Source organism: Pteropus medius, unplaced genomic scaffold (genome assembly GCF_902729225.1).
Source record: "Pteropus medius unplaced genomic scaffold, Ma_sr-lr_union100, whole genome shotgun sequence".
Lineage (NCBI taxonomy): Eukaryota > Metazoa > Chordata > Mammalia > Chiroptera > Pteropodidae > Pteropus > Pteropus medius.
In genome coordinates, this window is record NW_024345481.1 from 3,181,889 (window position 1) to 3,209,764 (window position 27,876).

The 27,876-nt window shown below is 39.7% G+C and overlaps 1 protein-coding gene and 1 long non-coding RNA gene across 2 annotated transcripts in view; one reads left to right on the plus strand and one right to left on the minus strand.

Annotated features, from left to right (window-relative positions):
• Positions 1-13,514, minus strand: part of TMEM242 (transmembrane protein 242) — a 28,138-nt gene extending 14,624 nt beyond the window's left edge. The window contains exons 1-3 of the mRNA XM_039873879.1: positions 13,334-13,514; positions 12,632-12,732; positions 6,265-6,402 (exon numbers count right to left, since the gene is read on the minus strand). Coding sequence (XP_039729813.1) covers positions 6,265-6,402; positions 12,632-12,732; positions 13,334-13,421 — 327 coding nt within the window. The 5' untranslated portion in view covers positions 13,422-13,514. The remainder of the gene's footprint in view (positions 1-6,264; positions 6,403-12,631; positions 12,733-13,333) is intronic.
• Positions 13,515-13,560: 46 nt separating this feature from the next.
• Positions 13,561-18,261, plus strand: LOC120611417 (uncharacterized). The gene is made up of 3 exons (XR_005655179.1): positions 13,561-13,672; positions 16,978-17,225; positions 18,020-18,261. It is a non-coding gene; the product is annotated as an uncharacterized LOC120611417 (long non-coding RNA).
• Positions 18,262-27,876: the final 9,615 nt, after the last annotated feature.

Sequence of the window (27,876 nt, forward strand, 5' to 3'; positions counted from 1 at the left end):
CTCAGACCTGGCAGTTGTCTCCAAGTGGATGAAGCCACCAGAGAGGACGAAACCTGTGAAAGAGAAAATACGAAGGCAAAGGCAGGAATCTCAGTGTAACTGTGCAAAGTGAAGCAGCAGCATTTCAGAAAGAAATGGGATAGCGGGAAGTGAAAACTAAGAGCCAAACAAGGATCAACAACGATTACTAAAAGAATAAAGAACTATAAAAGCCCCGAATCTGTTAGCACGAGAAGCAAACAATAACTGATATGTCTGAGTCATCAAGAAAACAAGAAATTGTGTTCAGCACAGTTCACATTGTGGAAATATACATAGCACATTAAAAAAATTTTCTTCCTATACTTGTTAGAAATATTTCAGTCAGTAAAATTCAATTTGAGAGAACACTTCCATTTTCTGAGATATGGGTAAATGAATAATATGTAAATATATCAACACACATATTTTCATAGTTGGAGATATTCATAAGTGACTAACCCATACTAGGTAAGACAAAGCTTTTACAACAGAGCTTAGGGGAAAGACATGCTATCAGGTCTTCACGCCACAATGCTTTATAGAGAGATCTGCTCATGTGAGTCCAATTTTCTGTGCTCAGCGTAAGAAATAAGGACAGAGAACATGAGAAGCCAAGTGAAATCAAGGATATCTTTCCTTCAGTGCAATAAGGCTGGGAACATTCCGGGGGTGATTAAGCCTGATTTGTGTCAGGCCTCGGAATAAGGAGGCTTTTATTGAAGAGCTTATCTTTCTAGCAATTGTTGCACATTCTTCCTTTATAAATTGCCTGGGGCCTTATTTTATTTATAAAAGAAAACTGACGGGTTTTTAAAAGAGCTATCTTGGCAACATGCCAAAACAGCTGATTCCCTGCCCCTTGGCTTAGGGAAAAAGTGCACTGGTCATTATCTCTCCTTTTAAACTGATGCTGTCCCTCTGTCATCAAATTGCTCCTCCACATGTGCCTCTCACCACCGGGCTGCCAAGCCCATTAGAGCTGCAATGGAATGGGAAGTAAGGGTTACAGATGTTCTTGTCACCTCGGACCTGAATCTAACTGATGCACAGTGCCACTTCCAGTTAATTTAAAAATGATTCCAGGAAAATATTCCTCAATGCTTTGGCTGTTTGAAGGCTCAGAGCTTGACAGATGGACCATCTCTGCGAGACCGTGATGACTGTTCTGGGCCTTCCCGTAAGTACTATCGGGAAGAGGAAGCGGGGCTGGGTCTGCTGACATATGCGATCAGAATGAGAAATCAAAGCTTGCTTCCTGGGGCAGAAGCTGGTCACGATCCCTGGGAGCACTGGGATTGGATTAGGCAAGGACGCGGAGGGGAACGTCTTGGCCGCATTTCAGAACCCCCTGCAGATCACTCAGAAGTGGCCACCATGAAACAATCTGCCAGGAGACAAGATTTGTTTTCAATCTTTGACCTAAATCAATGAAAAGTATATAAGAGGAAGTCTATGTCCTTTTTAGATATCTTAGAAGTTAAAAACTTTTAAGCTTCTCCATAGTTTCATTTTACATATGGGGTTCTACTAGCATTCACTCTACAATGCTGCTTCATTTGAAACGACTAACACAATGTAGGAATACGTGAGAGTCATATGAGATACATAGGAATGTTGGTAAAAACTGAAATTAGCAAAGTCAAAGAAAAGAGATTTGCCTACAAGTAGCAAAAGCCCTCAAGTTGGTCATAAGGTAATGAAGAAGTGAGCCTAAATACTAACATAAAAAGAATGCCTAAGCAGCTACAAAAAAAGCTGGAGAAAATAAACTTTATTAGCATGTATCCAATATTGTCCTAGAGGAAAGGTATAATATTACATCTCTTACAAGATCTTTCTTAGAATAGAAAAGTCAAATGACAATTTTTAGAGAAATATTTAAAATAGGTTTTATTTACGTTTTACTTTTTTTTTTTTTTAAGAAAAAGAGGCCTGGACAATATGCAAGCCTCCAATCACAGATTATTTCCATTAAAGCCTTTACAGCAGCAGGGCCTTCAGAGAGATGCAATAAAGGAAGAGATTATTTCCATCTATCAGACTGGCAAAAATTTCAGAGTAATAGAAGCCACTAATGGCAAGGGTGCCAAGACACGGTTGACATCTTCTATTGTATCAACTGTCCTGGACAGCCCTTAACAACAATATCAAAAACATTTTTAACAAGCACTTTGATTCAACAATAACATTTTCTGTGTTTAGGAAAAATTTCTTGACCAAGAAAAGTATAAAAAGATGTATGCCTATAAAGGTTCGCAATGGTGTTTAATGGTGAAAAATTACAATCTAAGTACTGTTGGCAGGAGAATGATTAAGTCAACTGTAACACACAATAGAGTTCTATGTAGCCATTAAAAGTGATGGAGATTTATACATTCTACTGTGCAGATGTTCCTCTGACTGTTCAGTGAAGAAAGGTTCCAAGGCAGCACAATACAACAAATTCACATGTGATTATGTGACAAACCGACAGAAAGTCTGACAGCATGCTTTTACTGTAATAGGTGATTACAACTCAGTGAGATACATATTTTTACAAGAAAAAAGCCATCTGTTTAAAAAAAATAGGTCCAAAATACATTTTTCTTTAAAAATCAATACCAGTATATGTAAATAAAGACAATAGTTCTTATCCAATGGTAAAAAGGTAAACATAAAAACATAAAAACAAACAAAAACAAAAAACTCCATTTCTAAGTTAATTTTTAAATTTAAATCTCTGGACAGTTTGAAGTATTTCATAATAACTAAGAATGTTTTCATTCGTGGTTTTATTACTACTGAGGGTAACAACTCTAAATCATCTGTAAATTCTAACTTTGCCAAGGATCACGAATATACAAGCCACGGTTAACGTCAGCAATGGGCAATTCTAACAAGGACTTCGAGACTATAGCCTCATCTCAAAAAAATGTAGAACCTGGGTCCATAGGCATAAAAAGCTATAAAGTTTCCAACATATGAAATCAGGATTATTTATATACCTAATGTTTCTCCTTCTAAGGGGAGAAAAAAAGATAAGGTAGTCTAACCAAAACTATGCTCAACTTCTTCAGAAATCCTTTCAAGTATCGATACCTACTATAAATAAAAAAAGGTAAAAAAGTTAACAAGTCATTGCTCTTGAGCAATGTAAATAACCGCAGGTGGCATTTTTTTTTTTTGAGGGAGGGCGGGGAACTGGGGAATTCTCAGTTGGTATCACTGAAGATCCTACGTACTGACTGAAGAGCATTTGTCCCAGCCCGTCTCTAAACTTACGTCTTCTGCCCGTATGAAATGATCTAATCAGAGTGCCATGGTGTGCACTCACCTGGCCTGAGCTGTCAGTCTCCCACATACAGCGAACGCTCGTTCTTTTCACAATTAAGTTACCGTAATGAAATTCATGCTGCCACAATCATAATCAGATGATAAAATACCGTAATTCAAACTAATTGATGGACCCATACTAAGCAACCAGGCTATGCTTGCTGGCCCAAGGCTGAGCGGGGGGTGAGCTGGTGAGGCAATGCCATGCTGAACATGTACTGATTCCCACACAGAGGCGGGCAGGGCCCCACCTTAAATTCTGGGCGCACTCATCTGCTTCAGTCTGCTGACAAGATAGCTTCCACTATCTCTCCTTTTTTGAAACCTCTGATTAAATGACATACCATTGTGTAAAACACAAATCTATATTTATGTTTGATGTATTATAATTATTCTATGTGAAATGAAATTCCACAATGATTATGTATAAACAAAAAATAAATCCAAAGTATTTCTAAGAATCTAAGAGCTTTGCTTTAAGCATTTCAACATGTTCCCTCTCCGGCCAGCAGATGTAGCTGTGAATTAAAATAGGGAATGTAAGCTGTTCTCGGTCAGCCATTAGATGGCAGCCTTTTTTTTGAACTGGGTTTATACTGGAGATCCAGTACAACTGAAGGCAGCCACCACCAACTGTTTGACACCGGAATTGATTCTGATTTACCTGCATTTATCTGGAATGGTCGTCTCGATTGTTTATTGAGCACACAGACCCGGCCATTTCTGTTAACATTTTGTTTTGCTTAGTCACTGAAAGATGACATTTTCTAATAAGAGGCAGTAAATACTAATAAAAGTTCACTGGATTCAGGATAATCTCACAGTTATCATCAAAACTCCCTCAATGCAGGCATTCTCTAAATGCAGAGCTGAAAAATATCATATTGCTCTCCACAAGCCTGGGGCAGGGTCATAGAATAAGAATTTGCTTAGAAAGCCTTAAAACCTAAGCATTCTATAAGTCTACTGGGGAGCCCTGTCTTAGCACAGTGTAGGCCCATGAATGTCTTCTGAATGAACAAATCAATAAACACTACTGCTCTTAAAAGATGTACCCTTGACAAAGCTTCAGTGGTTAATGTTTCTGTGAGACTTTTCAGACATGGAGACCAAACCTATATGCCTAATGATCCACATGTAGGGAGAGTGTATTTGCAGTCTTTCTATTTAGTTAAAGACATAAAGATGCAATATAAAGCATTCCAGGTATCCTTATATTCGATAGGGCCAATCGGAAAAGAATTTTTCTCTCCTGTTTTATTCAGTCCCATACGACAAAGAAGTTCACATTCTAGAAACTAAAATAGCACAATCTAGCCCATGAAGCCCAAGTTCTCAAGCATAAAATTTAATTTAAATAACCTAATTTTGTTGGCATATGAAAATTTGTCAGCAAGGTTAATCAGACTAGGAGAAAAACAACATCTGTCTATTAGTATATTTTCAGTGAAAAGTACAATAATGCCTATGTTTAGTTATGATTAAGCCAAACGTGAACAATCCAATAATGCCAGTAATAATAATAATAATAATAATAATAATAATGCTTACTACTTCAGCCATCCTCCTCTCCCTTCCCCCCTGTACTGAAGCACTCCCATCAGCATGCACATATGCTATTAATTCTCCCAACTTAAAAAAAAGCGAACTCTCTTGACCCCACCTCCATTTCTTTCTTTCCCTGAAGACTTGCTCATACACGCTGCCTCCAAACTCCTGCCTCCATTCTCTTAGATCCACTCCACTCAGGCTTTACCTCTCAATGGCCACCACATCGCTAACTCAGTAAACTATCAGTTCTCAGCTCACATGACTTTTCCACAGTGTACACCTCTGTGAAGTGCTTTTTTCACGTGGCATCCAAGTCACCATTCTCCTGGTCCTCCCTACTTCTTCCGTAGGGAAATCTCCTTTGCTACTCTCTCGCCACCCCCAAACTCTGACCCTGGGGAGTGCCCAGAAGCTCCCTCCTCAGACCTCTTCCCTCTTCTCTATTCTCTCCACATTCACTGCCTGAGGGAGCTCACCTGGTTTCCTGGCTTTAACTACTATCTATATACCTATGAGTCGCAAATTCACCTCTTCACCTTGCACCTCTGCCCTGAATTCCAGCCTTCTACAGCTAACTGTTTACTTGACTCTGCACTTGGCTATCTAAGAGACATCGCAATGTCTGACCTCCTGACATTAACTAACGCCTGTTCCTATCGCACTGGTCCCCATCCATTGTCCAGTTGCTCAAACCAAAAGCCTTGGAGACATCCTTGACTTCGCTTTTTCTCTCATTTTTCATATCCAATCTGTAACAAATCCTTGCTGACGCTGTCTTTGAAATATATCTAGAACCTCTTTTCATCACTGCTGCCACTTATTCCAAACCACCATCAATATTTACCTGTCACAAAGAGCCTGGTCCAAGAACTTCCTACCAGGAATTTAATAACAAAGAAGCCAGTCATTTCGAACGTAGAGCTCTTTAGCTTGGGGTATAAATTACACACACGCTGGCTCTTTGGATTTTTTCCAATAATATATAAACACATTAATAATTTAAATAATTTTAAAATGATTTAACTATTTTAGGATATTTATATATATGGATGTCGAACAGCATAGAAAGTTGTTCCAAATTAAGTAATTTTACTGAACGATTCATATAAAATAGTACCAATTCATATAAAATAAACATCTGGTATGAATTAGTCATTATTTAATTATATTTGAAGTTTTACCACCTTCAAATATTTAAATTATTGATATGGCTTACTAGTTGTGAGAAATTGCCTAGTTATTAGTAAGAATTTAGCCACATTCTGTCATCACTTCCTGAGACAGTGAACAAACTATGCAAATTTTAAGATCAGGAAGATTTAGACCTCAGAAAGCAGAATATATACTCCAGATACCAATTACGGGACTGTAGTTACTTACACTGTGAACTCCCAGTGCTTTCCAGACTGCAAAGCTGATCACGCCAACCCCGCACCAGGCACACAGCGAGCCCCACCCCAGGGCTCGCAAGGCAAGCGAAGACCCGCTCTCCGGGAGGGCGGCGGTGGCCACGTTTCCCTGCAGTGAGGGCAGAAAGGTTGGGGTAAAAATCATCAATTCAGAATGAATAAATATGCGGGGAGCATTTAACATGAATGTTAAAAAACAGTAAACATATAAAAATATCCCAAGAGAAACCTTTAAAATTTCTATAAAACTATTTATAACTTACATTTCTACGTTACTGAGAATGAACATTTTCCCAACTTATCACGAACCAAATATTTATGCCTTTTGAATTGCATATTTATGTGATTTGCCCAAGTTTTCTTATTTGTACATTCTCTTTATATATTAATGTCCTTTAGCCCTTATATCTATCATATGTGCTATTTCTCCAGTTTGGTCTACTTTTAACTCCTTCGATTTTGCTTTTTTGTTTTTGGTCAAAGTGCATTCTAATGTACTTAAGCTTACAAAAACTTCCTCTATTCTAAAATTACAGTCATTTTTCTTTTATTGTATTTTTATTTTTAAATTGTCTCTTCTTTTTACCCCTAACTTTTTAGATCATCTGGTTATTTATTTTGGTTTTGACAGGAGCTGGTGACGACAGGGAGTTTACTTCCCGAATAGCTTAGCAACTGCGCCAGCACCACTCCATCAATTAATCCTTCTCCCAACTTATTTGAGAAATTTACATATAGAGAGGCTTATACCTATTTTATTATCTATTTTTATGCCAGAATCACAGATTTCATTATAGAATCATAAAGTCTTAATATCCAGAAAGTATATCATACTCACTACTTTTTCCAAAATTTTCTTTGTTTCTGCCTATTAATTCTTCCAGAAAAACCCTTGAACATTCTGTCAAGATTTCTCTAAACCCCAAACTGGACAAAAAACCCACTCATTGGCATTTTCATTAAAATGACATCAAACTAATTAAATAATCTGATAAGAGATAGCAAATTTATAACACTCTGTCTTTCACTTGGAAATGTATTTCTATGCAAATCCTTTTCTTCTTTAGAATAATTTTTTATATTGTTCAACACATTTCTTTTTGTATGTTTTTGTATCTTTTCTTTTTGCTCAACACATTTCTTAATAAGTTTGTTTACTCATGCACTCTGTGGCTGTGAATGTTACTGATGGCACACAGAAACTTCGTTTACTTGTATCCCATGCCAGAGCATGCCTGGACCCAGCAGAGACTCAGTCCTTGCTACGATATCTTAGACCCAATCAAATTTTCAAGAATTCTTCCTTTAGCTATTTTCTATGATAAAACAATATACTCTCTTATTATATTCATTTTCTCATACTGCTATTATTTCAGAGTTCCCCAGATACCACAGAGCTCATATAAATGCACTAAGTTCTAACTGGCCTGAATTTCTATCCAAAAGCAGTACCATTAACCACATATTCTTAAACTGGAGTCAGTTTAAGTGATTTGTCCTAAATTTTATTTTAGAAACTTAAATTAAAAATTCCTTATTTCCCTGGGAAGGAGAGAAATTATATATGTATAATATTTGTACATAATATTTTTAAAAGTCTACATAAATCCACATTTGTTTTATTAAAGAAAAGATAACTATATATAAAAATAACCCTTAATGACAGCAATATTCCCAATCTTAATTTTGTCAAACTTTTAGATTTTTTAAAGTACTACATGCTACATTTGTATATCAGCCTCAGAAATTGATTGTGAGATGAAATGAGTTATTAGTTATTTTTTACATACTTCCGAAAATGAATTTTAGTGAAAACGATATTAAAAATTGATCTGATCTTATTAAGGTTTTAAAAGTCTAGTCACAAGCTTTTCCTCTGGAGTATATGTCACATGACCTTCATAAATTCTGCTCAGAATTTTCAAAATGAACATTGGATGATTTGCTGCAGGGAAAGAATTGCCAAAAAAAAAAAAAATGTTGCTTTAAAAGAGCTTTAGATATAAACACATATGCTAGTCACATGTGCATAATGAAAGCCACATTTTTGCCCACTGCCACATTGTTTATGTTTTTAATTTGAATTAAAATGAAGGCACGTGCATACGGAAGTTGAATCTGACAAATCACATTGTACTTATGGCATTTAATATCCCCAAGATAAAACAGAAAAATTATTCTCTAGGTAAAAGCTGTGTAATACATCTTATGCCTAAGACATGGGTGCCCCTTATCTTCTAGCAGGTGACAAGAATGAATCTATTACTCACAGGTGCAGGGATGATCAAGAGTAACTGTTTAATTTGTCAGAAAGTCAACTGCATACCTAAAAAGAAGGTTCAATCTTTGGATAAATTTAATGCATATTAAACTGATATTTAAAAAGAATGTTCAATCTAGTTTTTACCCCTACAAAGCATTCTTATCTGATACATTTTGATATGTTCTTTACGTCATAGAAATACTGGCTGTGTTTTTATAATGTATGCAATATATTTTTTAAAGATTTATTTTTATAATTTCTCAGAAGTTGTAGCTATAGCAGAAAGATGACTTGTCTATTTTATTTACTCATTATATAAACAGGTTTTGAAATAACTGAGTTATTTGAAGAATTTTACCATGCTGTAATATGAAGATAAGCAGGGGAATCATATTTCTTTAGATAAGTAAACTATTTGTGTATGTATATATTATTCCGTATTTGCTTCAATTATTTTAACCAAATAGATATATAATATGTACATTATTTTCACTCATGGTGCCTTAATCAGTCTCACAATCATTTTATGAGACTGATGTTATACAAATGGGATATGTACCAATTTTTTAAAAAACCTCGATTATTTTAATCAACCAAAGAAACTCAAGAGTAGACTATTTTGGCCATCTTAGCTTGTGCCTTTCTATTTCTACTTAAGAAGGAGAAAGAAAAATAAATGTTTACTCAGCACTTACTATTGCTCTCAACTCCCAGTCTAGCATGAGACTCAGCTAAGAGAATGCAAATAAGACATTAAAGGAAGGATTCTCATTTTCCTGAAATGATAACAGTGTTGGCAATCTCTAACTGAAAGCTGACCATTTTAAAGTCCTTTTGGGTTGCGATCTGAATCTGTATTATGATAAAACCCAGATTCCTAAGCTAGTGGACAGAAATCCATTTAAATAGTTTAAAAAATAGCATTATTTATTCCCCAGATGTAATCAAAGATGGACAGAGTGCCATGGTGAGCAGGTTGCTTAATCTCCTTTGCCTCAGTTTAATTGGGACAACAGTACAATATACCACCTCATAGGGCTGTGATGGGGGTTAAATGAATCCTAACCCTACTAACAGCATCTGGTTCACAGTAAGCGTTCAAACGTTAGGTATTATTAATGTTAGAGAAAACCAACCGGCAGCGACTTTGGAGGACGCTGCCTGAGTGGCAGTATCCTTAAACTGGTGCTAGCTCAATATAAACTCATTAGCTGCTCCAGAACTTCTGAGCTCATCTACAAGCCCCGTTAGCTCCCAAACAGTCTGCATCCCTGGTAATGCTCTAATTCAAATGTTTTCCCAAAGGGGAGGCAGAACTTTAGATATTTAATCATCCATGATAGTGGCTCTGAAACTTTCTGGTCTCAGGATCCATTTATACCTGGATCTCAAAGATTTCTGATTATATGAATTATATTGACTGATATCTAATGTATTAAAAATTAAGAAATTCTTGAACTTTACTTAATTCATTTTAAAACAAAAAACCCATTATAGGTTAATATAAATATATTTTTATAAAAATAATCTTCTGATAAAACAATAAAATTTAGTGCAAAGAGAGGCAGTGTTTTACATTTTTTGTTATCCTTTTAAATGCCTGGCTTAATAAAAGATAGTTGGATTTTCATATGCTTCTGTGAAATTGGATCTGTTGCAATGCTTTTGCAACAGATATGTATATGAATAAAATCCAGCCTCTCATAGATATGTGGTTGGAAAAGGGAGGAGTATTTTAATAGCCTTCAATCTGATACTACACCAAAACTTGACAAATGGCTTCCTAAAGGTTAGCTGTAATTCGGAATCTGAAGTCATATCAATGAATTCTGTACTTTGTTACATTAAAATCCATTAGTCTATTTTGCACTTTGACTATCCATGAATCATGATCATTCAGAAAATATTGATTTACCAGGTTATATATATATCTTTCAAATGTTGACACCATTTATTAAATATTAAAAAACCATATCATTAATATTACTTCCAATCTCATCAGAAAAGCCTTCAAGTATTGAGCTGCTGTCAAACTCATAATGGCAGATACAAATTTCCTAAAATCTAATTTTCATCTGAAAGCTCAAATTTGATCAGTGGCAACTAATACTGACAATTGCTTGCTTGAAGAGACAGGCTCATTTTGTTCATTTTTAAGGAAATGTCTGCCAAATACCCACTTCTGAATAACTATAGTTTGTCAGTAGTTCTTTCAAGTAAAAATGACATGCCATGAAAAAAAGCAGCTAGTTCAGCGTGCAAATCAACCACACAATCGCTTTTCCTAGAAAAAAAAAATCTTTGATATAAAACAGAAGCACTTTATGCGAACTTTCCATTTCTTCACACAGATTAAAGAGGTACATTCAAGGGTCAAGGCGTGATAAAATAATTTTACTGCTTCAACAAGAAATTCTTATGCAATGATGGCTTTTTAAAAAACACTACAGGCACATGGTAATGAAGAACACAATGACTGCTAGTACAGTTCAGGGCACGACCTTGATTATACCAAGGCACCAGCGGTTTTACCCTCCATCGCTTCTGTATCATTAGTGCAAATGTTTTAGTATTATTATGAAAAGTTTTGGCTTTACAGAATCCCGAAAAGGGTCTCAAGGATCCCCAGGGTTCTGTGGGCCACAGTTTGAAAACCACTGTGTTAGACCATAAAGTGCATGTGTGATAATCAAATCTTAGAACAACAAAATCAAATGCAAAGTTGTGAACACCTGTATGTGCTTTTTTTCCTGAGAAGGAATTCCTAGCTTTCATCAGATTCTCACAAACATCTGTGACCCAAAGGTTAACATGAAAACTTAAGCTTGGAAATCAAACCAAACTCCACTATTATAGGCCTTCTATGAGTCAAGTTTTACTGACTTCTGCCACAAGATATATTCTGCTCCGAATATATTCTATAGTATAGGGAGAAATGACCATGAGGTTCATAGGAGTGATTTGAGAAGCTCCATATAAGCCCTGATATTCACAGGGGGATCCAAATGTACTTTTAATGTGGTCTCTTACCATTACAGTATTCATAAGGCTTAAGTATGATTATTAGGTTATTAAAGGTACATATAAGGAAATTCAACTGGTTATGATTTTTCATATAACTGTTCTTCTAAAGCAAACACCAAATTGTAATTATATAATTATTTGTGTGACTGTTTAGTATGTCTCTTACACCAGATGCTAGCTTCCTGAGGGGCAGATATGTTTTGCTCATTTTTGTATTGCTTACACCTAGCTAACATAGTGCCTAACACATAAAAGAGCCCAAGCTACCATTTGTTGAAGCAATGAAGTAATGGCCAAACCATATGGGGTGGGAAGGGCAGAGATAGTACAATACATAAGAACAAGTAAATACAAGCAAATATGAAGAAAATTTCTTATCAACTAGGGAAATAAGCTACACACGACCCTGACAGTGATTGCTCAATCATGCTCATGGAGTAAGAGTTTCTGACTTAAGTAGTCATTTAACCAAAATTTACTGAGCACCTACCATGTAGCAGACACTTTTCTAGAGGGGGGCTGCAGCAATGCACGAGCAGGTATGGTCTCTGGGTTCAAGAGCTGACATGTGTTTTTAACTGACACTAAGATGCACTTTATTTCAACATTTTAATATATGAGATAGAAATGCCTCTTGCAATCAGCACTGTGTCAAGAGTTTAGTTGGTATCGCTTTTTTTTTTTCTGCGTAATACATAAAGTACTGGGGCCTCTTACAACTGATAGTGAATCCCCTAGATTTAGACTAAAAGTCATGCTGTGAACAGGAAATGTACTGGATGAGCTTTCAAAGTCTTGTTCTGCTAAAATTTAAGAAAGCATATTTCTAATATTTAAGAAATAGCTGACAGAATTTAAGAAATTACTTCTTTTTCAATAGAAATAAAGACCACTGATTAATTTGTGCCTTTGTTCAATCTTTGAGATGTATACAGGTTTGCTTCTAAAAGCAACATGAAAGGCCATCGATATTTTATTTTTCCTATGAAAAACAGCTGCTATTTATTTATAAACAATAACAATGCTATGAATAGATTTTGGGGTCACAAACCTTATTGAACCATTCAGGACTTTTCTTTTTAGCTAATGATAATGTTGTAACAAATCCAGCTAGCATTCCCGCTGCAGCAACAGTACCAAGGAAAATTCCACCTGCCGAGAGTTTGGGGCGTAGGGCGTGGAGGGTAGGGAGAGAGATTAAAGGAAAAAAAAGAAAAAAAAACCTTAAGTTAAAAAGGTGTACACAAGTTGCAAGTACTCCTTAAATTACATTCAAAATCACTTTTGAAATTCGAAAAACGAGGCTAAACAGCTCTTGCCAAAAGTAAATGACAGCGGCTGTGAAATCTGCATGACCTCATGACCTCTGGTTCCTGAGGTCATTCCGAGGTATCATTTCCAAGGGCAGGGAAGGCGCGCGGGGTCCCTTCGCCCGGACAGCGGCGTGAAGTTTCTCTCGGGGAGGATAAAGGAAACAGGGGGAGTTAGAAATGGGAGGGCACGAGAGGAACCGCAGAGAGGATGGGGGAATGCAGCACACACACAACCGCTCGCGGGACCAGCGCCCAGCCCAGCGGAGCCTCCACCCCGCACGACCACGGACCCACCAGGCCGCCGGACCCCACGGGCTAAGCTCAGGGGGCAAACCCAGGCGAACGTCTCCCAGGGCGGGGCGTGAGTGCGAATGCCCGCCCCAGCGCAGGCAGAGTCCGGGGTTAGCTCACCCCGACACCCGCAGCTCAGCTCACCACACCTTTAACCAGGAAAAGCCGGTCGTCGGTGGATCCCGGAGCCTCCAACCCTGAGGACCGTTCCCCATCGCCAGCGCCCGCGGCCTCCATGTTTATTAGCCTCCGCGACTGCGTCCGGCATCCGCTGGGCCCGGGTGGAGTGAGAGCGAGGCGGAGGAGAAAGGTTCCGCTCTCACCCCTGTTCCACCTGAATACCTGTCCGGGGAACGGCCGCTGTCCCCAAACCCTCACTCCTCGCTGCAGGGCGGGGAAGATGCCGTGGCGGTGTCCCCCAGTCCGGCCCCGGGGACGGTGTCCGCCCAGGCCGTCTCCCAGGAAAGGTCCCATTTGCTAGCTCCAAGGTAATGATCGCTGCCCTCAATACTGTGTCTACTTGAAACAATGATCAGCCCTGACTCTAGGAGGCAGTGAGGGGTCACAGATTGTGCCAGGAGCCCTGTTCTTACCTGGTTCGAGACTCTGGAACTCAGTTTCCTGATCACCCTTAAACTTTGTGCAAAGATTTGGGTGGGCGGCGTTAACATTTCACGATTCTAAGAAGCAGGCCTCAGTCTTTTCTTTGTCATTTTCTGAGAAATTCCGTGACAGCCGTCACTTTAGGTGTGACAGGTTCTATCCTTGGAAGAGAGTCACCCTACCAGCTCTTCAGTGATGCGCCTCCTTCCCCGAGGTTTGACTGATCAGCCTGTGGTAGGAGTGAAAGGCTTTTATAGCTGAACTGAAGTGAACGATACATCGCAGCGGGGCGAGGATTGGCCCCCTCTGAGGGTCGCTTACAGGGAGCTACAAGACTGAGCTTGAGCGGTTTCAGCGGGAATACGCTGGCGCCTCGCAGACAGCCTGGTTTTCAGTCTGTAAATGGCCATTGAGAGGAGGAGGCTCCTAGTCATGGAAAATCTTTTCAACCTCTTAAATACAGACATATGACATCATCTTTTAAAATAATGCAATCTGTCATTTGTTCACTCCAAACAACAACCAAACAGCCATGAATTTCTTGAGGATGGCGATGGAGATCTTTGTTCGTTTTTATATTCCCCTCCGCCCAGAGTATTACCTAGTTGTGGATAGTAAATGAATATTGGATGAATGAGTAAATGAATGCATCAATTTTTGCATCAGTTAAATGCAATTGATTGCTCAAACCTGGGTTCAGGTCTGAAACCACTTTTCAGCTGCATGAACTTGGTTGGGTTACTTAAGGCTCTCTATAACTCAGTTTCCTCATCTGTAAAATAAAGAAACTGATAGTATGTACTCACATGGTTACTGTGAGAATTAAATGAAGCAATGTAAATAAAGAAGTTAGCATGGTACCTGGCACAAATAAATACTCAATACATGTTAGCTCATGTATTTCAAGTGGATGCAATCATACAGAATTTATCTAAACTTTGAATTCCTTGGAAACACAATGCCAGAGTCTAAAAAGGCCCTTTAAACTGGTAAATGCTGTGCTGACTTGTCGAAGGTCTTAAGACTTAGCCTTTCTCCTTCTGCACATACTGAGTGCTTTCTATATGTCTGCCATTGTGCTAAGTACTTCAAATATATTATCTCATTTATCCTTCTCCATAAACTCAGATTAACTTCCTCAACTCACATAGCCGTTAAGTGGCAGAGCCAAGACGTAAAAGCTGCTCTCTTCAAGTCCTTACATACCGCCCAGTGGTCCTCAAGCTTGAAGTTGAAAACTGGAATCTCCTGGAAGGGCTTCTTGACCACAGTTGACTGGGCCTCACTCCCGGAATTTTTGACTCAGTTTGATTAGGGTGAGGCCTGAGAACATGCATGTCTAATAAGCTCCCAGGTGATGCAGATGCTGCTGGTTCCACTTTGAGAACATTTTTTCTCTGCCGTATTGTTACGGGTTACATTTCTTAAAATCTCATTTAACACTTGGAAATTTGTTCTCCCAAGATTGTTTAGAGATAAAAAGTGCCGACTCCTCAACTCTTCCTGCCTTTACTGTCCCCCCAAAAGTACAGAAACTTTGTGTTTTAAGGATTTTGTTACAATTTACTAAAAGGAACAAAAGAGCAATAACATATCTTTAAATCTAGGGACATTTCAGAGGCTGTACTCTAGAGGCTGCTTCTGTTTTGAGACAGTAACTGCAAACATGCTTCATTCTTGAGGTTGCAGCTTACAAACTGCCACCTTCTTTCTGACTCCCCAAAGTAGAGGACAACTTTCCTCTTTCCTACAGGGAAGATCACTTTCCCAGTAAACAGAGAGCAGAAGAGACAATTAAGGCAAACCCACGGTAATCTTTGTCTAAAGTGAGCAATTTGCATTTTGAGGATCCTCCTCAAATACACACCCAGAAGAGGAGAGACTGAGAGCTCCTTTGACAGGGCAAGCTGGTGGCTGGTGGAGTGAGTGAGGGAGTGTTGGGGGGATTGTGACCCCATTCCTCACTGCAGGGGGGGTCTCCCCCTTTCCCCCACTGCGACTGCTGTCCCAGGTCCCAACAGAAGGTGATTCCAGGGCCCAGGAAACCTGCAAGGCGCAAGGAAAAGGCGTCCCTGGTCCTGAAATTAGAACCACGTTCCAGGCGCTCCAAGTTAGAACACCTTAAAGAAAACGTATTGTAAAGACAGCGTTACCCAAGGTCTCATACTTCTGCAGTGCACACAATTAGGTACCTCAGGTGCTGTCTGGTTGGTTAACTGGTCAGCTCTAGGAACTCCCGAATCCCCTGTAGTCCATTTTCTATGGGAATGCATGATATAAGCTCCAAACAGGTGACTTGCAAACATTTGCAGCACAGTTTCTACAAGACACGGGTGCTAATTCTGAAACAGTATGACAGGTATTTCCAAGCGTGAAAACCAGTGATGAGAAAGTCGTGGAACTTCAGTGCTCCATGTAATTAGAGCAGGACTGTTGTTTCAACGGAAGCTTGATTCTCTTTCAGGAAAAAGTAATAGAACTGTCATGCAAGCCAAGGAGGCTGCTGGGAAAGCAAGTTTTTCTGAGAAAGTCTCCATTGCTATTTTGGTGTTTGTTTTAGTCAGCTGAAGGTTCATACCAGTGATGTGTCTGACCACATTTTTATTTCAAACCTTTTGGCCCCTGCAGATTCTATTTCAAATTTTGACAGCTAGAAACCTGTTAGCATTAAAGTTCCCAGAATTCGGGTAGCCCTCACTCGAGCTAGTTCCAAACACTGATGGGCGTTTTTTTCCCTGTCTATTTTTAAAACATTTTCTCTTCAATTTCTCTATTCTTAAAGTATGAGGCTGAATTCTTTTTAAAACATAATGGTCGCATATTGGTCATTTTTCTCCATGCCGCTTGATATAAGATAGCCAAAATATAGTACAGAGATCTTTAAAAGTTATTGATGAATTAAGTGTGTGCATAGAAGAAAAGATCTCCTGGACTTTACACTGATTCTTAACAGAGATTTACTTGAAGAAAGTCGGGGGTGCAACTTGCTAATTGTATTTCTTCTATTGTCTGCCTTAATAAATAAAATGCTGACCAAAGTAACATTTTTATGTATTTCTATAACATCTGAAAAAATTTTAACACGAGAGATATTAATTTTGTGAAAAGGACAAAAAAAGAAAGGAAAACAATAAAAGTACTTTAGAAATGTATCATCTTACTTAAAAGAGGAATTTTTCTGTTTAAACAGAAATGTTATGTAGGTTTCCAAAGCAACTCACCAAACTCTCCAGCAAGATATCCAGGGACAACACTGTTGGAAGGCAAGGAAGCAGGAGTGAGAAGCACGTGTTGGAAGGAGGCTCTGGGCTGGCAGAATTTGCATCCCCCGGTTTGCTGTTATTATAAGCCCTTGAATTCTTCCCAGTAGCTGCTCCGGATTCCCAGAGTTATAGCTACTTTGACATGCACTACAATCAATGCAATGCAATATAAATGGTAAGTGTGGTAATAATTCCTCTTCAGTGAGCTGAAACTAGACTCCAAAGCTCAAGTCTCATTACTCACTTCCGGTAGCTCATTGCTTATCTCTTGGAATTGTATTGTATAATTGTCTCAGGTTCAATAATAGAAGTCTGTCTTCATCGCGGTAAATGAACTTCACCATTATAGGCTCCTTCCTTTCAATTTTTCTTTATCGTAGAGAATATCTTTCCTATCTCTTTCTATGCTATCAGTTGAATTGTAACTATTAATGATAAGGCAGAAATCTCTTTGAAAGCGGTTGTATTTTATAAACCACTAGACATTTTCTTATAAAAGAGTGATGCATATAACTTCCTTTAACTATGTTCTTCTATCTTGTTGTGAGGATCAACCATGATCACAGATGTTGAAGCATTTTGTAAATTGTCAAGTATTCTGGAAATGTAAAGCATTATTATCTTTAGTCCTGTGTGTATCCCAATCATAGAAAATCTCTCAATCTCTGCCAAAAGTATAACATATTTCCTTCTATGCACTATCATTTTGCTGATATTTCACACACAGGCACATGTGTTTCACTCATATTTCCTATTAAGATCCATGATATCAATCACTGCGTTATTTAATGCTTATTAAGTTTATTGTGTTTATTTTTTTATTAATTATCCTCTCCTATACTGACATATTAAAAAGTATAAGCTATGAAATGACTAAAAACAGATCCTATAACATATATAATGTACTAATGAAAATTTCTTGATCAAATACTGTGTTTAGGCTGATTTCTGTTTTCATTCATTCTGCAGTATTAACTGAGCACCTATTATGCTCTTGGGCACTGGACTTACTTTGATGAACTAAGGAGACACAGCCCTTGGCTCATTGAGCTTATAATTCCATGACCTTAATTTTCTGTGTAAGTGAGAATTGTATCAAAGCATCTTTTTGTTTCAACCTTTGTGGCTGATATTCTTGCTTTATTTCTTCTACTTTCTGCCTTAATAAGTAAAATATGGACTAAAGCAACATTTTTATTTCTTTCTTCTGAAATCTGCAGTGCTTTGGGTCACCCCTCCGAATGTCAACTGTTATTGTCCATATGGATAGAGAGGGCCTAGGAGATTGGTCTGTGCCTGTGCTGAATCTGCACTGATGGCTCTCAGAATTCAGAGGGGGCGTGTGGGGCAGAGTCTAGTTCCCAGAAGTAAGCTCAGCAACCAAGGCCCCTGCAAATGCCTTGCAAGCAAGGAGGCTTATTCTGGGGGACAAAGCATGTGCCTAGAGTGTCATGGCAAGAGAAGTCTGCATCTGGTCTAGCTGTGAGATGCAACACAGATAACATGGCATCACGGATGCAGGGCAGGGAAGGGGGTTCGGAACTGCAGGCAGGAAGGCCGGCACCACCAAGAGATTCATCCATGGATAACAGCATCCTGATCCTGGGCAGAACTGAAGATCCAGAGGTGGTAACTGTTATTGCAAGGCACAAACCCAGTTAAAATAGCAAGAGCACTGAAATGAGAACAGTCAGGAGCCCAGCTATCAGCCTCGGAATGCTGTGGTGCTGAGTTAGAAAGGTGAGTTGCGAGGCCCTAGGTCCATAAACAGAGTGTGATTCAGGTCAGGATGAAGGCTTGTCTGCAGGTGGGAATTGGTTCATCCCTACAGGGTTGGGGGGCTGGAGGAGAGGCGGGGGAAGCAGATGGGGCCCCTGCCTTTAGTTGTGCAACTTGTTCATTTGAGGAAGGGCCTCAGGATGGGGAGGGGGCGGGGCAGAGGGGACAGGTGGGGCTGGAATCCAGCCTTCTGCTCACTAAGACTGTTCCTGGTGCAGGGCTGCAAATGCCCTGAGAAGGGGTACCTTTTCTAGTTCTCGAAAAGGCAACACATGGGCAGTTTTGGCTTTGGAAACATATTTGAAAACCGGATATTCAGAGGCTAGAAACCAATTTAAAATATTTCTGCTGATGAGAGTGTATCTTGTCCCTTGAGTGTATTAAGGCAGAAGAAAACAATCTTGAGAAAAATTCTAAAGCATCCAGGGCTGGAGTCTCAGAAACAATTGCATGGTTAAAGAAGTGTGTATAGATTCAAAATGCCTTTGGGATTCAGATAGTAAGTCAGAAAAATGTTGCTTCTGAAGAGTGCCAGCATACTCAAGCTACTTGAATTTACATTATTTAAAAAAATATATATATACATGGCCTTTGGAAATTTTTAAAAAATAATTCTGGCTTGCCAGCTATTGCTCTCTGCATCACAAAAAGAAGTATCTATGGTTACTTTTCACCGGACAGTCTATTTTCATTTTAGTCACATATTCCACTGAGATTTGACCCCTTTGATTTACTCTCGCATATAAAAGGAATAATCTCTTAGAATGTGATTATACAGCATGACAAAATATTTCACTGTATAGTGAATTACATGCCATTTAAAATATAGTGTTTTATTTAGGTCAACTGTACAGGGCCCAATGCCCTTTATAAAACGTTCAAAGCATTTGATGGATCCATTGCCGAGTGCACTATAAATAAATACAGCCTCAAATTCCAGACAATAAAAATGTGCTAGGGGATACATCAAAGCTACTGCCATTAACGGTGACTCTTTCAAGGTGATAGAAAGAGCCTGGACTAGTTGTCTGGAAGCCAAGGGCTAGATCCCAGCCTGCCAGTAGTGGGGGATGATTTTCTCCACGTTTCTTAGTATGGACTTTCCTTTCCTCCTCTGTAAAGTGAGGGAAAAATCGAATGGATCAGTACTCTTTAAAGCACGTTTCATGACATGCCAATTCCAGACACTGTTAGGGATCACGAAGTTTCTTTGCCTCGAAGTCTTCAGGAGGACACAGTGAGCAGTGATTCTATACATTATTTTCACCTTAGTTTAGCAGCAGCTGGTGCATCTTAGACTATAGTTTGAGAAATACTGAACTAGTTGGTCACTGGGATTCTTTCTACTGCCCCAAAATCTATGATTCAGCTAAGTTTGGAGAAACGAGGCCCTTCTGTTTAGAGGACAGAGAGCAAGGCCTCTCCTTCCTCTTGTAGCTCAAGGTCAGAGCTAAAATTTAATGTCTCCGCTCTGCCATTAGTCTGAACCTGAAGGGTGGTTGGAAGAGCAAGGACCAGATCTCTCAGGGATGTAGGGTTTAATTCTACTGAAGCCAAAAATAATATCTCACTTTCCCATGTCAAATTTAGACTATTCTTCGCATTTTAGGAGAGAAGAAAGAGCTATTTATTGGGGGCGGGGGGAGCCAGAATGGTCATGAATGCTCTACTTCATTCCAATTAATTAGGAAGAAAAATGCAGTCCCCAAAGCACACTTTGCATTGGTAAAGTTGAAAAAACCAAAATAGACTGACTTACAGTAGAATTAGACTTACTATTTCAAGCCCTGCTATCTATCTATCCTTATTTGGTTGCTTTTCACAGAGTTGCATGACTGTGGAAATGAGAGTGACCTTGAGAGGTCATATAGCACATCCTCTTGTATCCAGGAAGGATTTCACTCAGATTCTCCTAATTGCAGATTCAGCAGCAGGTCCATCTTGACTCCTGGCTGTAAAGCAACCAGTTGGCTTGGGCACATTCTATCTTACACATAATTTCTCTTAAAGGAATTCAGTGTGCTGTGGTTATGGGGGTCAGAACGTACTGGAGAAATTCAGTGATGTGTTGTATGCCAATCGCCTCTTCAGCTTCTGAGGAAAACGGCTATATGCAGTTCCGCTTGTATCATGTGTTTTGTGTCATATGACCCAGTTACCCTGGCCAAAGGAAAATGGCCCAGGATCACCTCCAGACCTAAAGACGGTCACCCGTTGGCCAGCAACTCTTTATTGCATGGTTCGCCCCATCTGCAACACATCTGGCCGCATGTGTTTTGACTACTCCTTCTCTTCTGAAGCTCTGCTATCCTCCTCCTATGTCCTGAAGCTGTCTTTTAAGGTTCCCTTTCCTCTGGCTGCCACACTGTAGCTGGAGTGATCTTTCATGGTGCTGTCACTAGCCCCTATGGCCTCTTTGCTAGAATTGGAAAAATGTGCCCTTCTTTCGCATACGGTTGTTTTACATTAGTAGATCATCGAATAGCTGCATCGAATAGCTTTCCCACTCACACACCCTCCAGAAGCCAAGGCCCCATGGCTGCCATGAGCTGAGTGGCTGGCTATACTTCCCATCATTACTTGCGGTGAGGTCTACCCCTCCCCACTCCCAGCCCATGGTGCATTTCACTCCAGGAGTCATATTTTATCCCAGGTCCTGGCTTTTCCCTGTATACCCTGCTCTATTGTGATGCTAAACCTATAAACCAGATCCATCACTGATGGGTAAAACAGAACTTTGGGCAGCACTGTACTCTTATTTCAGTAGACATTGGACAAAGTCTCTCCTTTCATGATTTTATCAATAAGGTTGGTTAAATGTGATTATACAGCATGACAAAATATTTCACTGTATAGTGAATTACATGCCATTTAAAATATAGTGTTAATAAGGTTGGTTAAAGCTGGTTGAGCACCTATGCCCTGCCGTATTGACTTACGTATCACCTGGTGGGAAGCACCTGAGGCATGCTGCTGCTCTCCCTCCACAGCCCTGGCCATTTCAACGTATCTGTAGGCAACTTGGACCCAGAACCCAGAAGGCATGCCTATTAAATTATACAGGAAGCACAAAACAGGAAGGTTTCGTTATTTAATGAATGAGACGAGTAAGAGAAATGTCTCAAGATTACATGAGCAGACCAAAACAAAAGTCAAAAACGAAATGAACTTTAACAGGGATAAATCAAATTTTCAGAAAATACACAAGTGTAGCATGGAGAGATCTGGTCTAATGCATTCCTGTGAAAAAAGCATGGACCATTTAGTTGCCAATGATGCTGAAACAGTGAAGGTAGTTGTGTGCCTGCCCGTGACAGGTCTCCCCACTCAGTTCCATCCATTCTGGTACTCCTTTAGGGAGCATCCTCAGTGAAAAGGGCAGGTGTAGGGAGAGTAACGTGGACGGTGGGAAATCTTAAGTGTGTTATTGAATTAAAAATAGTTGAGGGAAAGTGCTAAAGAAGGTAGAATCTCCCGGGAAACATATGGAGAAACTAGACTAGGTAGATTCTGTCCCTATAAATAAGAAGCTTCTAAAAATTTGAAATGTCCCCCAAATGGAATTAGGTAACTTGAATTTGACTGTTTCCTATTACTAGGACTTTCTGTGCAGAAGTTGGGTTAATATCTGGTGGATATGACAGAGAAGAAATTCTCGCCCTGGTGGCGAGTTAGAGCTTCTAAGAAGGCTTATGCTGCAGAACGTGGGCTAACTCAGCTCTGCTGTTAGTGAAACATGGTTTGGCAGGAGAGCAAGAGGAGATTTGTCTCTCGGGGAAGAACCCCATTAATCAGGCTTGAGTTTAATACAGTGTAATGAAAAATGTGGTAAGAACCATAACAAGAAGCCAATTAATAAGCAGAAAGTTGTGTGTGATGCCCCTCTTTCAACTCAGGCAGATTAAGTAGCCAAATGACAAATAAGGAAAACTTTCAGAATGAATTGAGGGGTCAGTAAGGTGGCCCATCTATAAGATCGATCTTACAAAAATCTTTAGCTTTCCCATGTATTAGCTATAACTAATTAACATACGAAACAGAGAAAAAATATCCCGCCATGTGATGATCACAAAATTTTACTGACACATGAAAGAAGACTCGATTGCATCACATCTCTGGTTCAGAAAACTTAACTGTTTGAGCTGTCGATTCTTCTCAACCGATAAATTTAATGCATTTCCGGTTGAAATCCAAATGGGATCCTTTAAAAAACTTGACAGAATGATTGAAAAATTCATCTGAATAATAATTATTCAGGAATGGTCAAGAAATTTTTGAAAAAGCAATATAACGAGTGGAGACTTGCCTTGCAATGTTGAAATGCGTGATAAATTACATTGAAGTACCCGCCATAGCACAGAAGTAACTAACTAGATCCATGGAACAGAATAGTAAGTACCAAAATGGACTTAAGTGTATCTAATAGCTCGGTAACCCATTAAGATAGTTCAAATCAGTGGAGAAAGTCAAAAAATGATTTTGGGACAACTGGCCAATTAAAAAAAGTTTGAATTCTACCTCATGTTACAATGAACCCATAAAAGCAATGGAAGAAAATATAGATAGCTATCTACTGGAATACATCCTTGAGTTGGGGAAGAACTCTCTAAGCATGAAACCAAAGGAATAAATATAGGCCGATATGACCATGTAAGTCTTAAAACTGCTCTATAGTGAACAGTGTAAATTTGCTCGCTTAAATCCACCTTCCCTTTGCCCTTGCCTGCCCCTCACTTGCTGTTGGGAGTGGCCACATGACCGGTTTTCACCAATGGGCATAAGTAAGAGTTAGCCGGTGGTTGTCTCTTCCTCTACCTTTTCTACTTCTGCCTGGAATGCAGACCTGATGGCTAGTGCTGCAGCAGCCATTTAGTTATCAGATGATAAGCAAGAGAAGGCCAGTAGAGGCTGGGATGTGAGCCCTCACGTTGTCAGCCCTCTGAACCAGTTCCAGCTGCTGCCTCTCTAATAGGAATTTGTTATGTGAGATAATTAGTCCTCGTTGTTTAAGCCAGTAGAGTGGGTTCTGTTATATAAAAGTCAGATTCATTCCTGAGTCTGAGCTTAAGCCAAAACACCATATTGCAATAAAGGGAAAATAACAAACTGAGAAAAACATTTGCAATATATAGCACAAAAGTTAAGTCCTTATTAATATAAAGACCTCTATAATAAATAGGAGACAGATATTCCAATAAAAATGGGCAAAGAATATAAACAGGAAGATTTAAAAATAAGAAATTCAGATGTCTAATAAATTCATGAAAAAAAAAATCCAGCTTCACTAGTAATCAGAAAAATACAAATTAAAATAACAACCTCATGTTTTATCAACTATAAAAATTGGCAAACACTGGAGCAATTATATTTTCCGGAAAGCGATCTGGCAAAATGTCTCTGGAGTCTTAGAATGTTCATGTCCTTTGGAAATCCATGCAGTGAAATGGTTAATGAAGTGCCAAGGTTTGCTGCAAGGGTGTCTCTTGCAGTGCTGTTGGTAACTGCAAAATTATGAAAATGGAAGAACTGTATAATAATGGAGCTCTGGTTAAATAAATTATGATCGCCCCACCTAAAAAAAATATGTATCCATTAACCTACTATAGTAGAGGCATATTTGTTGACACACAAAGATATTCATTATTCATTATTCATTACTAAGTGAAGAGCAAGTTGAAAAACACCTCAGAAAGGGGGAGACCTTTCTATGTTTGTTAATGTGTATGTTTCTGTATTTATGTGTGTGAAAAACAACATGGAAGAAAATAAATCAAGGTGTTACTGTCTTCCCTGGGTCTGGTCCACATTTTCTGATTATTTTGGTAATAAACATGCATTGCTTTTGAAATAAAAAAGCCGTTGCCATAAAAATGGTTCTTGGTGAGCACAGAGTTGGAATCGGGGAGTAGAAGAATTGATTGTTTAATGGCATCTGGCTGAGATAAGCTGAGGTGTCTGTCTCACTATAAGGCTATTAGAGCCTTCTGAGTTTTTCAAGCTTATTCCTCTGCAGGTAATTCTGTGAGCACAGCTGATGTCTGCTGCTGTGATCTTTTGCTGGCCTCTTCTTACTGATGTATTTCTGCTTCAGATAGTTTAATATATTCAGTCAAGCTAAAGCTAAGCCTTATAGTTCTAAGGTTCCTTCTACTTTTTAAGGTGGCTTTGCATCTCTCTGTTCTGCTCAGTACAAATGGTTTAAAGTTAACTCTTTGAGAATAATCTTATGCCCCCGATTTCTAAGATAGTCGGTGGGCAAGGGGTGGGGGAATGAGGGGTTGCCTCACAGTAGCCCCTAAATAGTGGCCGAGGAGTGTCAGAGTCCTATAAAAAGATAATTAGTATTTTGCCTTTAAGGGAGGGAGCAGTGAGAAGGCTTCTAACTTCCTATTTTTCATTTTTCTTAATACATCAAGGCATGAGCAAGGATTGTATTTCCTTTACTATACTTCTCAGTCTCAATTCCTAGTTATACTAAAAATGACTATTTCCCTTAAGGCAATTATCATCATGACCTTGCAAAAGCCACATGTGCCACTTGGAAATTCTCCAGGAATTTCTTTTTTTAATGATGGAAAATATTTTATTACACTAAGAGCATGCTGATCGAGAGGTAGGTTGCGTGGAAAAGTATCGAAATTTATTATAAGTATATCTATCAACCAGGGGTCAGGAAGAGATAAGAAAGCTCTCAGAAGACTTTAATGAAGAGACTCTTTACAGAGAAGCAGACAGGGTTAAGAGGGGCCAATAAGTGGTGGTGGGGGTACGGTGAAGACACTCAGAGGCTACAACAGTGGGAAGCTCTTATAAGCCCTGGGCCTGAGGGAAACTCCTCACAGTGAGTTTGGAGTCAGGTAGAAGGTGCTCCCCGGGCAGGAGGTGTGACCGTGTAGGGACACTGACTCTCCCAGACCCAGGCACAGAAGCAGGAAGGGAGCAGGGAAAGACAGCCCTGCCTCCTGCCCTCCAACGTGCCCCGGCACCTCCTATTGGCCAAATCCTCACAGAAATCATCTCCGAAAGGGACCTCAAGAAGCTCTTTGGAGCGCAGAGAATAGCGGGTAGTATGAGGACCGATCTGCCAGCACAAGTGGGGCGTGACTTGCTCGCTCCCTGAAGGAATGTTTTGTTCTTTGAAAGGAGATAACACATCGAGCACAATTTTGACAATGCTTGGCTGTGCTTCCTCAAGGCCCAGCTATGCGTGGTTTCAGGAATGTATCATCTTCAAGAGATATAAAAAAAAGTCAAGCCCAGTGAAATTTCAGGAAAAAAAAAAACCCAGTTATGGACTGAATGTCTATGTATCCCCCAAGTTCATACATTAGAGTCCTGGCCCCCAGACTGGCTCTCAGACTGGCACCTTGATATCAGATTTCTTCCAGCCTCCAAAACAAGGAGAAATACATTTCTGCTGTTTAAGCCTCCCGTCTGTGGTACTCTATCATGGCAGCCAAGCTGACTAGTCATATACCTAAAATTAAAAATGCATATGTTGAAGACAGTACTAGTTATCATTCATGAGCACATGCTCAGTGCCAGGCGCTGTGCCAAGTGCTTTACCCACATGAGATCATTTAATCCCCATACCGGTGGGGTAGATACTTTTGTTCCATTTGACATAGGATGACACTTGTCCATAGAAGTAGTCATTTCTTGCTCCAGGTCACACAGCCAGCCAGGGCAGGAGCCTTCTATGGCTGAGGGCAGATTATTGGAACAGGCAGCAGGTGCAGCTCCAATCTGGGCTATACCCTGCAAACCCCCGGGGTGGTCACAGGAGGGCTGCGCAGACCTGAGAGATGGCTCTGTGAAGTGAATACATGTCTCTGATAGTTACAAACCCATGTTGGTAACTTCCCTTCTTCCAGCCAGTCACTTTGTGGTCATGTTCATTGCCAGGAAGAACACCTGATGTTTTCAGATGAGTGGTTTGGCGGGCCGTTGGCACACAGTGAGTGGCTGCCGCTCCTTGTCTAGGTGGCTGAGGTCGACACCCTGCTAGAGACGATTCTGGCAGGGTGCTGCGGAAGGACCCTGGTGCAGAAGGACACTGATCAGACGGTGGCTCGGCACATGGGCAGAACCATTCAGAATGAAACTCCTGTGAGAGTTGCGGCCTGGCCAGAAAGGAAGATGGAAGGGATTCAGATTCAAATAGATAGTGAGGGACTAGGGAAGGCTGACCGAAACCGTTAACACGGAGGCTGGTTTCCCCCGTGCTCCAGCGGGCAGGGACGCTGAAAGAAGTTTGGAGGGTTAGGTCCTGCTACGACTTGAACTGAGGCATCTTTACGATTGACACCCTCTGCTGGGGGAGGACTGGGCGTCTCTCGTTGTTTGACGACAAGAAAGGCTCCCGGGTCCACCAGTGCTGCAGGTAGCATCGCCCAGGACAACTGCAGGCTCAGATGCACGCAGGCTCTTCCAGGACGCAGCTGCCTGGCCAGTCCGTGATTCCGACATCCCGAGAAGACCACCCAGGTTTTGGGGGAATGATGACATTGATCCCTCAATAGGCGAACTGTATTTCTAGCCCTAGGAAAGCTTAGAATTAGGCGTGGAGATATTGAAGTCGACCAAACCTCAATACTCACACTTTTGTGCAGTTCAGAAATACACTCGAAATCATTGAGAAAATCTGGGTGTACTTGGATTTCACTGTTTGTAATAAAATTGAACGTATTAGAACGAAGACCGACTAGCTTTGCGATTCCTTTTTAAAATGTATAATTAAGTAATTGATTTTAGATTTGTGATTTAAATTAAGTACAAAAATTTCATTAATTTATAAACAAATTGGAATATTTAAGTGAATTTGAGAGTCACAGTATTTATAGTTTAATTTATTAGCTTTATTACAGTTGTTTAAGTACTTGGGAAGGCTTTGCTGCTTAGGATCGGCATTTGAAGTAGTTCAAAAGAAAACTGAATATATTAAATTTATAACTGCAGTTTAACATATTTGAGGAAATTTAATTAACCAAAATGTAAATAGCGGTGATTGTTGAAGGGAGGTTAGTCTGTTCAACTTGATATAATTG